Source organism: Chinchilla lanigera, unplaced genomic scaffold (assembly GCF_000276665.1).
Source record: "Chinchilla lanigera isolate Chin_1 unplaced genomic scaffold, ChiLan1.0 scaffold00040, whole genome shotgun sequence".
Classification (NCBI taxonomy): Eukaryota; Metazoa; Chordata; class Mammalia; order Rodentia; family Chinchillidae; genus Chinchilla; species Chinchilla lanigera.
The window spans coordinates 13,674,645-13,687,200 of NW_004955441.1; the positions used below are offsets into that span (position 1 = coordinate 13,674,645).

Below are 12,556 nucleotides of genomic sequence, written 5' to 3' on the forward strand. Positions count from 1 at the left end.
GACTTGGCTAAGAGGTACCCAGATAGATGGAAAAACTGACTTCTGGATGAGTCGGTGAGGGTTTTTCCAGAAGAGAGGTTCACATTTGTCAGTAGATTGAGTACTGCTCTTGCCTGTAAAGCATCAGCCAGTTTGCTGAGAGCTGAGTGGAACAGAAGCACAAGGAAGGGCTCCTTTTCTCTCTCTACTGGAGGTGGGACATCCATCCTCTTCTGTTTCTAGACATCAGAGCTCCTTCTCCTTTGGCCTCCCAACTTGGACAGGACTTGTGCCACTGGCCCCCTTGGTCCTCAGGCTTCCAGGCTCGTACAGGACGTACACCATGGCCTCCCCTGGTTCTTTGAGCTGTTGGGATCAGACTGGAGCTACCCCACTGACTTTCCTGGGCCTCCAGCTTGCAGATGGCAGATGGTGGGACTTCGTGGCCTCCATAAGCATGTGGGCCAATCTGTCAGAATCAATCTCTTTATATATCTCCTGTTGGTTCTATTTCTATGATGAACGCTGACGAATACACACATGTACTTGGCTACACCACAGCCCCATGCCAACAGGAGATCCAGGCAGGGGCCCAGCAGGAGCCTGGCCTGGAAGGCGGGTGAAGACACGGGGAGGTGAGGACAGTGGGCGTCTGGAGCATGATGGGCAAGCAATCGGACTGAGACCCCACCTGAGTCAGCAAAGAGAACCGGGCCGCGGGCCGCACCGCCAGGGCCGGGAAGGCCGTGTTCGCCCATCAGCTCAGCCAAGGCTCTCAAGGGGTGGCACTGGAAATGCCATTTACTGGCTTGCTATGGATCCAATATTTCTTGTTTTACACATTTGCCCTGGAATTTCCAGTCCTCCCTCACTCCTTAGAGGAGACTAGACTAGACCTTTGTGGGTAATAAACATGTTCTCCAAGGCTTTTCAACAAGTACTGACATAACATTTTTCAGTGCCCATGCACTTACATGGCCCTTTGATTTTGTTGTTAGTCTATATACAAGCAGGCCAAGGGCTATTGTCCTGCTTCTGCGACACGGGCTAACGTGCTCCTGGTGACCCGGCTGCGAGGGGCATTGCCCTATGAGCCTGGGGCTGTAGGAGAAATTTCACTCCATAGCAGGACAGCAGAGGGGAGGTCAGCAGGACCCCAAGGGTGTCTCTGCTGGGTTAGTTAACACTATTCTAAGAATGTCCTGGGCTGGCTCCCTGGGGACAGAAAGCCAGCACCTGGATACAGATCTCCTCTGTATGGACACAAATCCTCCAGAACCCTACTACAACTGGCCGGACTTTCTTTATGTGTTTTTCTTTTATTGCAGGGGTGGTGTTTTGAGACAGGGTCTCACTAAGCAGTTCAGGCTGGCCTTGAATTCACTATGTAGCCCAGGCTGGCCTTGAACTCGTGGCAATCCTCCTGCCTCAGCTTCCGGAGTGCTGAGATTACGAGTGTGCCACCATGCTCAGCCTGGCAAGACTTTCTAATGGAAAGCTGTCTTACCAGAGAGAGTTCCAAGTCCTAGTTCTTTCAGGTGGTTCTAGAGATGGCAGTGTCTGGACAGAACCTCAGACATTGGCTGGTGCCTGCGCAATCATGGCCACGTTGGCTGGCATGCGTGAGGCAGGGTGACTCAGTGATGTGGACCTCAGCTAGGCTCAAATAAGACATTTCTGAGGCTCATCTGACCTCTTAAAGCTTGGACAAGTAGCCAACTTTTTGGAGGGTTTGTGTTTTTATAGCCTGCTGAGATTCCTGATGGTGCATGTGGGCGTGTTGACAGCGCGTGTTATTCCTTGAGTTAATATGATGAGAATAGTAATAATAAAGTGTGGCCGCCTGAGGCTGCACGACGGGGCTGGGCTTCCTGTTTCCCTGACTCGGGTGAGGTGGCCTGCTCTTTGGCCCTGTCAGGTTCAGCTCTGACAGAATTCCCATGCCCTTCCAGCAGTTCTGATGCCCTGGCGCAGAGCCTTCTGCTTGTTGCTTCCCAGGAGGGGTCACCGGCAGGGAGCAGCTCCGAGCCTTCACTGGCAATGCCAAGCGGACTCCAGCTCCTTCCGGGCCAGGGCCAGCTGCACAGCCCCCAGGCAGCGGGCCCTGCCTTGTGGGTGAGGAAACTCAGGACCCCATAGGGGGCCCGAGGTCTCCTCACCAGGGAGGAGATGTGCTTGGATGGCCTTTCACTGGGACACCCACTTCTTTGTCAAGTCCAACACCTCCAGGGATTTCCCAACTTTCTTAGCCAGAATTTCACTCTGATCTTCCATTTTTCTCTAAGAAAGTGAAGATTCAACAAAAAAATTTGAAACTATTCAATTAGAATTAGAAAATTAATTATCAGTCAATCATGAAGCTATGTGGTAGTTCGTATGCCTCCAGCAAGCAAGGATGACGCAGGAACCAATGTCTCTTAGCTCCTTTGCAAACTTAAGTCTGAGTCTCACTGGTGCTGATGGAAACTGCTTCTTTGTGGATACTCTGACATTCCCATTGCCATGGAATTGGCCTGGCCTCTAGAGATGACATTTCCTTTCACTTTGGGTGAAGTATTGAGGGACAATTATCTTTGAGTCCTCAAAGGCATGGATTTGTCTCTTCTGTTCCCACTAAGAAGGATATCAGACAACAGGCCAACCTTGTTCTACCCTCCCACAGCCCACCCCCGGGGCAGTCTGTCCTTCCTCCCATCTCAGCTGCAACTGACTGGATCAGGGTGGGCCTCTCCCAAGGAGCTATGGCTGGTGGGAAAAAGGTGACCCGGTCCTCTAAGATTTCTCCTTCAGGATGTGAGCTGAGAGGCTGTTGACTTTTGGAGGGGAAGTCAAAGCAGAAAGGCTGTGGAGCAGGAAGGGGAGAGACGCATGAAGGTCACCTGCAGGCTGAGACGAGAATGGAGCAGGCACCAAGAAACCAGGGACCATGAGCCACAGGTTCTAGGGAAAACGGGCATGGGACCTAAGCTTGGCATGGCTTTCTCCTCACAGTTCCAGCTCTCGGAGGACCGCCTAGGCCAAGGCTTCCGCTATGAGTTGCCATTCCTCCTTAGGCAGCTCAGGGGAGCGTCTCTGAGCCCCATTAGCTCATCTAGGGCAAGTCTACTACCATAGTCGTCAAGGACCGTGCTAGACATGTGCACGGCAGCCCCCAGCCACAGGTGGCCCTCAAGCACTTGGAATGTGGCTGGGCCAGACTGAGATATGCTCCGAGTGTGAAATACACCCTGCATCTGCGTCCTGAAAACTTCAGACAAAAAAGATAAAATATCTCTTTCATAATTTTTATATATTGGATGCATGTTGAAATGATAATATCTTAGCTATATCCATTGAAATAAAATACACTGTTAAAATTAACTTCTGGTTTGGGGTTTTTCATTTGTTTGTCTCCTTTTGTAATGTGGCCACTAAAAAATTTATAGTTGTGTATTTAACTTGAGTTCTGTTTCTGTCAGATAGTCCTGCTTTACCCTGAAAATCCTGGGCAGAACAACAGTAGATGTTTTAACAATCATATTAATTGGTTCCAGAACAAAACTGAAGCATCACGGAATCAACACACCTACGCTCCTGCCTCAAGCATGCTGGAGCCTAAGCCAGACCTGCTAAAGTGGCCCTGCTTTGAAAGCCCACCCCTCCCCAGAGAAACCATGTAACCTTGGGGTCCTAGCAGCCCTTGCTGTGCCACAGTAGGCAGAGAAGAGACTGTGTGTGTCATCTCTACCCTAAGGAAGACTTGACGGAGACTTTATCCTTGTTAAGTACAGCTGTCTCTTGGTAACCTTTAGAGGTGAGCCACTCTACAAGGATGCCACAGATACCTAGGAACAGCTCCAGGTTCCCTCTTAGATGCCAAAGTTCATGGATGTTCAAAATGGCATCATTATCACATATATACCACACACATCCTACTGTAGACTTAAAACCATCTCTAGATTATAATACCTAACCTAACATCAACACTACATATGCCAGGGATATAGCTCAGTGGCACAAGCGCCTGACTGGCAAACACAAGGTCCCAAGTTCGATTCCTGGTACCAAAAAACAAAACACTACATAAGTAGTGAATATATTGTTTAAGGAAACCATGACAAGAAAAAGATATTTGTATGTGTTCAGTACAGATGCAACGGTTTTTTCCAAATATTTTCCATCTGCAGTTGGTTGAATCTGGGGATACAGAACTTGTGGATATTGACAGTTGGCTGTAATCTCACATTCAACTGATTTACACAATATAAGGTTTTTTTTTTAAATCCTGGAAATTCTCATAAGGCCAAGGACAGGCATTTGGCCAGGCGTCTGGAGCAGGTAAGACAGGCCATCAGCCATGGTGTGAGCTTCTCCCCATCTTTCACATTTGCGCCTCTTGAAGCACCTCTGCCAGCCTTCTCTCTGCAGACCAAAGGACGCTGTTTCCCTGGGGAGGGGGAGGTGGGGGTTTCAGCCAGAGGAATGGAAGCCCACAGCCTCTTTCTCAGAAAGACACTGATGCTACTCTAGGTCCCTGGCTAAGTTTCACAGGGCGGGGATTCGTGGCCCAGCTTGAGGACAGCCATGTCCCAACCACAGGGAGCCAAGGTGCATGTGAACATGAATGCTTGCGGTGGAAAGCACACGGTGAAGGGAAGAAAATGGGAGGGGACTGTCGGACAAAACAATACAACTCTGTGATATTCACGATTATTATTTTTCTTAGTCCATTTTCTGGCGCTGTGATGGAATACTGGGCCTGAGTAATTTACAAAGAAGAGCAATTTATTTACCTCACAGTTGTGGAAGCGGAGGTTCAAGATCCAGCAGCCACCTCTGGTGGGGGCCTCATGCGGTCGCATGACAGGACAGATGGCATCAAGGCAGCAGGAGCAGGTGCAGGAGTGGCAAGTGGCATATGGGGGAGGAGAGTGTGGGCATGAGAGAGGGAGATGCCAGGCTGATAACAATGTGTGCTTGAAAGAACCAACCCAGTCTTTCAAGGAAGACATTAGTTCATTCAGAAGAACAGACCTCCGTGACCTATTATCAGTTCAAGGCCCCACTTCCCAACAGCTTCATACTGGCAATCAAATTTCAACGTGAGTTTTGGCAGGAGCAACCCATATCCAAACCGTAGCATTACTATTTGCTAAATCGGGATTCATGGTTAAAAGGAACTGTTCTGCCATATGTGGAGGGCTCCAGATGACACCTCCTACACCCTGTCTAGAATTTGACACACCTGCATGAACTTTCACCCCCCTCTCCAACAACTATAATTTGACAATAAAAAAATGTGAAATTAAACATGAACTGAGCCATGCAGTTCATGGATGGACCACTTGAGCAGCAAGGGAGCCATGTCACCAAATCACAAGCAATAACAGAAGCCACTCTACAAGGATGCCACAGATACCTATGAAAATTGATCATTCCACTAAAAGTAGGGATGTGTTCCAATGAACCTTATTTAATCTGACCCGTGTCAACACCCAAGTAAAAATCTCCTGTGCTAAAATGAGTTCATCCACACCTATTTATTGGCTATTCATGTCCTTCTACACCATCTGGCCCTGGCTAAATCACACAGCTTTGGAGTTCATTTCAAAAACCTAGTCATATGCATAAAGAAGTTCACTCATCACTGACTCATAGAAGAAAGCCAATTTCCTGTGTGCTTGTCAAGACTGTGTCTGGGGGTTGGCTGGGCCACCTCACAGTCATTTCTCTCCCACTGATCTCTAGAGACCCCCTCCTCCGCCAGTCTGCGCAGATTGATCATTGCTCCTGCATATACTATGCCTCTGCAGCCTAAAGATAGCCCATTGGCCAGTGAGCACTGGTGCAACCCTTAGGAAGTTTCTCCCTCTTTGAATATAATGCACGTACTTACTACCACCTGGCAGGCTTGTTATAAAGATCAAGTAGAACTTACAACACTTAAGCTATAACTGGAGTATTTTATTTCCGTTACAAAAATAAAAACTATGTGGCAAATTTTGACATGTTTACTGGTTGAATTCTCCCCCTACTTTCCCATATACCTATAATATTAGTCTGTTTCCTCAAAAATGTTTAAAGTCATGTTGGCGCAAGAGGGATCAAATTTGCCTCCCACCATAACTATTGGATTAATAACATCCCTTAGTTATTGCAGACTGATCAGGTCCGCAATCTCTTGAAGGAGTGTATGGTGAAGGCCAAATAAAAACAGGCAAATGGAATGATTTCAAGGCTCCAGGAGGATCAGAGCCCTCTCACAGAATTCAAGATTCTCTGGGTGGCCCATATTTATTTGGTTATCAGAAGAAGCAGGGGGCTTACTCAAGAAGGGTGGAGTCACTCAAGGACTTCTCCAAGTAAGGTGTTAAATTAATCCTTAATAAGGATTAAGTTAATTCATCCAAGAGTGACATGCCTGAGGCTATGGTCTTTATCTAGTTGGGATCAGATCTGGGTGTCCTTGGCTGTGATCTTGTCTTATTTTTTGAGGCTTTCCAGCTTCATCCACCACTACAGGTTTTAGTAGTGGTTAGTGACTCACAGAGGTTCACTTACTATGAATCTGTTGCCCATTTCCAGACAAGGAGCCTAGGCCTTGGACAGATTCACAAGTGAACATGAAGAGCCAATTGGTTTATTTAAATCCTGCTCAGGGTTGCTTCGTAGTGGTCTCCATCACATAACCAATTACAAAAATAGGTAAACTATGCACAACCACTGTGTTCAGCTATGACACAACTGTGAGCACAGGGCTGATGCCTGAGAGAAGAGAAACAACTGAAGTGACCCCCCATGGTTGCTTCATGTTTTTGCCCAGAGCCCATTTCTGGGTCTATATTTCAAGGAGAGGGATCTTAGAAGATTAGTCTCATTGAGTTGAGAAGACAGAGTTTAGGGAGGTAGATGCAGGTGGAGTTTGTGTGATAAAGTACTGGAGAGAAGGAAGCAGTGCTAAGAAAATGGCCTGATTCTGCATAGGGATCTCCTTGAATTTGTTTCTGAACACTAAGCAGAACATTAATAGAGTAAAACTTCATGAGACTAATTAAAGAATTACAAAGAAGTTGTAAGTTGAATAATAACAGGACCAGAAAATATTTGAGTTTGTTGGAGCTACACAGGACTACAAGATATCTGAGTTTAACCAGGCAGAATGAAAAGTCCACAATGACCCTTTGAGTGATTCAGTAGAGACCACAGAAGGGTCATGCCTTAGCAGAAGAACTATCAAAGCTTATAAACAGTCCTCAGAAGGGTCAAGATAATCTCTAATTAACTTAAATGCCTATTGATGCTAAGATCAATATTCTTTAAAGGAACATAACAAAATCTAGCATGGAACACAATAAAACTCACAATGTTCAGCATCCAATACATTTATTGCCAAACATGCAAAATGCAGGAGATGTGATCCATGCTGAGGAGAAAAATCATCAGGTGAAAAATAAGTTGGTAAATGACATAGATGATGAAATAATCACAGAGGAACTTTAAAACACCTGTAATAAATACATTCATGTAAAAATAAATATGAACTGAATGAGAAGGAAATGGAGGATATTAAAAGAGCCAAAAAGGACTTGAAGAGATGAGAAATATATGAAATGAAAGTTTTACTGGATGAGTTTAACCGCAGACTTGACATTACAGGGAAAAAAGTGTTTTGAAGGTCTACCAATACAAGCTATCTAAACATAAGAACAGAAAGAAAGAAGTCTGAGCATAGCTTCTATAACTGATGGAACAACATCAAGCAGCTAGTATCCATGAAATTGGAGTTCCAGAAAGATAAGCAAAGGAGAAAACAGAAGAGGTGTTTGAAGAAATTATGACCAACTTACTCATAAAATTTGAGAACTGTAAATCTGCAGACCAAAATATCTTACACGATGATAGAATATGATCAAATATCTGAAAAACAATGACAAAGTGAACATCTTTAAAACATCCAGAGACAAAAGGCACATTTTGTACCAAAAAAACCCATAAAATTTATGATAGATTCTCATCAGAAACAATGCAATCCAGAAGACAATGGAATGCATTGTAAAGTGTTAGCGAAAAAGAATGCCAACCCAGAATCCTAAATCAGGCAAAGACATAATTTGAAAATGAAGGTGAAATGATAGCTTTTTCAGACAGGCAAAAGATGACAGCATTTGTTGCCAACCGGTCTGGACTTTAAAAATATTCAAGTTGTTCAGGCAATAGGAAAATGGTGCCAGATGGAAACTTGGACCAACAACAAGAACTGTAGAGATCAGAAAACGGTAAATATGTGGGTAAAAATGAAAGACTTTTCCCCTCAATTAAAATGTTATTTTTGAAATAGTGATTTAAGGCAAAAGAATGAATTGTGGTGTCAACAACCTTTGCAGCAGTAAAATGTATGTCAACAAGCCAGGTGTGGTGGTGCACATCTGTTATCGTAGCTGTTCCAGAGACTGAGGCAGGATGATCACAAGTTAAGGCTGGCCTGGGCAACTTAGCAAAACCTTCTCTCAAAAATAAAAGAAGGAGTGGGAATGTAGCTCAGTGATAGAGCACTTGCTACACACACTTGGAGGCGCTGGGTTTAATCCTCAGTACTGAAAAAAAAAGTTCGACAACAATGGCATAAAATACAGGAGGGAAAAATGAAGGTATTGCTGAAAAGTTTTTTATGTTATATGTGAATAAGTATAGTATTAGAAACTAGACAGTGATACATTAGTTATGCATATTTTAATCCCTAGAGCAACTACTAAAAGAAAAATAAGACAAAGTGATAGTTAGCAAGTAGAGCTAAAGCAGGATACTAACAAATGCACAGTTTGTGCAAAAAAGAACATGGAAAAAGAATTAAAAGAGAACAAAGACCAGGTAGAGCAAATAGAAAACAAGAAGCAAAATGGTAGATGCAACTCTGACTTTATCAACAATTGTATTAGATGTAAGTTATCTATTTTGTTGTTGTTGTTTTTCTCCGGTACCGGGAATCGAACTCACAACCTTGCACTTGCCAGGCAGGCACTGTGCCGCTGAGCTAAATCCCCAGCCCCTAGATGTAAGTTATCTGAACACCTAATTCACAAGCATAGGTTCTCAGGCTGGATATAAAAGCCAGACCCAATTATATACATTTCTGTAGAGGACACTTGGATGACTCTCTGTGAAAGAAGAGCAGTTATCTCCCTTTTGGCGAAACCTGGCCCTATTTCCGTGTATTGATGTGCACAGAGCTGGCTAGGACCTTTCCTTATCCCCTCAATTGGCCTTAAGCAATGCAAATGAAATATATGTGAGCCAGGCAGAGAGAGCCATGCTGCTGGCTGGGATTGATCCTTGAGAAAGAGGCCCTGACATCTCAGGGCATAAAGAATTACACATCAGAGCTGAAGCACCCAGCCCAAAACGTGAGATACTGCCTCGAATTGTGCTGTGCCGATTACTCTTTCTGCATCTCCCCGTCCTCCACCCCTCTCTGCATATTGCAGAGGTGATTGCAGGCTTCTCACCTAGCCCAGCTCAGGGCACTGCGCTCACCTACTTCCTGCTACAACTACAGTACTCATCCCCAAGCCACTCCCCTCTTCACGAATTAATAAAACCTGGGTCCCGCCCTGGGTGGAGGCCTTTGTTCCGGTTAGCCGGTTAGCCATCGTACTTGCTGGACTGAGGGCCCCCTTGGCTCCCACAACTACAGATATGCCTTATAGTGTCTTTATTCTCACCATGCCTTACACTGGAAGTGATAGATTGGAATTAACTTATTAGAATTCCCATAACTTTTTCATGGTATTACAAATGTGAATTTTTCGGGACTGCGACAAGGTCTAGAAGGGCTTTCTATACACCTGTGATCCCAACCCTCTGGGAGGTTGAGCCAGGAAATCACAAGACCAAGCCCAGTCTAGCCAATTTAGCAATTTAGTAAGACCCTGTCTCAAAATAAGAATTTAGAAAGGGCTGAGGACATAGCTCTTTGTGAAGGCCCTGGGTTCAATCCCCAGTGCTGGGATGACAGGCGTGTGCTACTATATCAAGCAAATAAATTTCTTTGAAATTACTGACAGCAAAAAGAAATTAAAAGTCTGAGTGGCCCTGTATCTTTTTTAAACTTATAATTTAACACTTTCCTTAAAGGAAACCATAGGTCCTGGGTGGCTTCACTGGTGAATTCTATCTAGTATTTAAGGAAGAAATACAAATACTAAACAATTTCAAAAAATGGAGGCCTCAGTTTTCATTTTGTTTTGCCCTGCCAGGATCGAACTCAGGGCCTCATATATGCTAAATAAGCATTCCGCCGCTGAGCTACAACACCAGCCTTTAGTTCATTTTTTCAGTCTAGTATTACTAATAATAATGTCAGGAAAAAATAATTACTAGCCAGTATTGCTAATAAGCACAGAACTAAAAATCCCTACAAATCCTTTGCATAGAGAATCCAGCACTATATGAAATGCATAACTCAACAAGAGCAAATAGAGTTTATCCAAGAAATGCAGTTGGTTTAACATTGAGAAAGCAGTTGATTAACTCATCATTTTAACAAACTAAAAATCATACAATCATCTCAAATAAATGTAGAGAAATTTGATGGAATTCAGTGCCATTTGTTACAAAACTCTCACCCATCTGATAATAAAAAGGAATTTTCTCAACCATGATAAACTAGGAAAAACCTATGGCTAACATCATCTATAACAGTAAAAGACTGAACACATTCTCTCCAGCTTCACGAACAAGGAGTAGTTATCAATTCTTACCAGAGTAAAGAATCTTTTTACAATCTACAAGAACTAACAGGTGAATTTAAGAAAGTTACAAGATACATGATTGGTATTTAAAAATAAGTTCTATTTCTAGGTCCTAGCAACAAACAATTGGAATTGAAAGTTAAAAACAATACTATTTACAGTAGCATAAATACACATGATATACTAAGGAATAAATATAACAAAATATGTGTAAGAACTATATATTGGGGCTGGAGATTTAGCTCAGTGGCACAGTGCCTGACTGGCAAGCGCAAGGTCGTGAGTTCGATTCCCAGTACCGGAAAAAGACCAAAACCAAAAAAAAAAGAAGAACTATATATTGAAAATTACAATAGCTGAAAAAGAGAACTAAATAAACAGTATAAACCATGTTTGTATGCTAGAATACTATATTAGTTAATTTCAGGTGTCAACCTGGCTGGGCTGTGGTTCCCATGTATGTAATCAAACATCATTTTGGATGTTTCTGTGAAGGTGCTTTTTGGAGGAGGTTGCCACTGAAATCTGTGACGTTTGTGTAAAGCAGCTTACCCTCCATAATGTGGATGGACTCAGACGATCAGCGGAAGGCACTGATGGAACACAGATGAATCTCCCCAGGCAAGAAGGAATTTGGCAGCATATGGACTTTGGACTTGAACTGCAGCACTGGCTTTTCTCTGGGCCTCTGCCCTCTGAAGTTTGGACTTGCCAGCCTCCATACTTGCATAAGCTAATTCCTTAACCCCCCACCCCATATCTATATAATTGTCTGAATGCTGGTGTTCCCCCAGATTCACCTGTTGGAACTTAATCCACAATGTGATAGATAACATTAAGATGTTAACAATACTAAGCCTTCAGGAAGTGACCCCATCAGGAGTGGAATTAATGCCTTTAGAGGTGTTTGCCCCTCTCACTTGTGAGGATACAGGAAGAAAACATGCTCTTAGCAAGTGCGCAACGGACACTGCACCTGCTGGGCCTCCCAGCCTGCAGAACTGTGGACTGTAGATTTCTGTTGTTTATAAAGTATGCAGTCTAGGGTATGGTATTTTGTTATAGCAACCCAGGGACTAAGATAACATACAAATACACATACATACATACATACATACATACATACATACATACATATCCTATTGATTCTGCTTCTCTGGAAAACTCTAATACAAATAATTAACACTGTTAAAAGATCAGTTATTCTCAAGCTAGTTTATATATTCAATGCAATTGCAATCAAAATCACAGAGAGCTTTTGTGGATAGAAAGTAACAAAACATTCCAATACTTAAAATACTGAAGACCTAGAATAGCTAGGTGAAAAAAAGCAGAAGAAAAATAAAGTTGGATAATTTAGGGTGCCTGGTTTCAGACTTAATTGGTAGCAGTAATGACCATGTGATTTTGGAATAAGGACAGACAAACAGATTAGTAGAACAGAATACAGAGTCAAAAAATAGAGTCACACTTAACTGGCTAAATGATTTTCAACAAACTTGCCAATTCAATGGGGAAAAGATAGTCTTTTCTAGAGTGGTTCTGGAACAATTAGCTCTCCATATATGCAAAATGATGAACTTTGCCCCTTACCGCATATCACACACACAAGTTAACTTGAAGTAGTTATAGACCTAAATGTAAAAGTTAAAACTATAACATAGCTTGATGAAGATACAAGAGAAAATCTTCATAGCAATGATTTCTTAGAGAGGACACCAAAATCCATAAAAATATAAAAGGAAAATTTGATTAATTGGATTTAATAAAAATTAAAGTTGTCTTCACTTCAAATGACACTGGTAAGAAATGAAAAAGCAAGCTATAGTCTTGGGGCAAATAGTTTCAAT

At 43.2% G+C, this 12,556-nt stretch overlaps 1 protein-coding gene across 1 annotated transcript in view; it reads left to right on the forward strand.

Annotated features, from left to right (window-relative positions):
- Positions 1-1,579: 1,579 nt before the first annotated feature.
- LOC106149243 overlaps positions 1,580-12,556 on the forward strand; it is a 21,343-nt gene continuing 10,366 nt past the window's right edge. The window contains exons 1-3 of the mRNA XM_013517517.1: positions 1,580-1,601; positions 1,978-2,090; positions 2,971-3,075. Of these exons, the coding sequence (XP_013372971.1) occupies positions 1,580-1,601; positions 1,978-2,090; positions 2,971-3,075 (240 nt within the window). The remainder of the gene's footprint in view (positions 1,602-1,977; positions 2,091-2,970; positions 3,076-12,556) is intronic.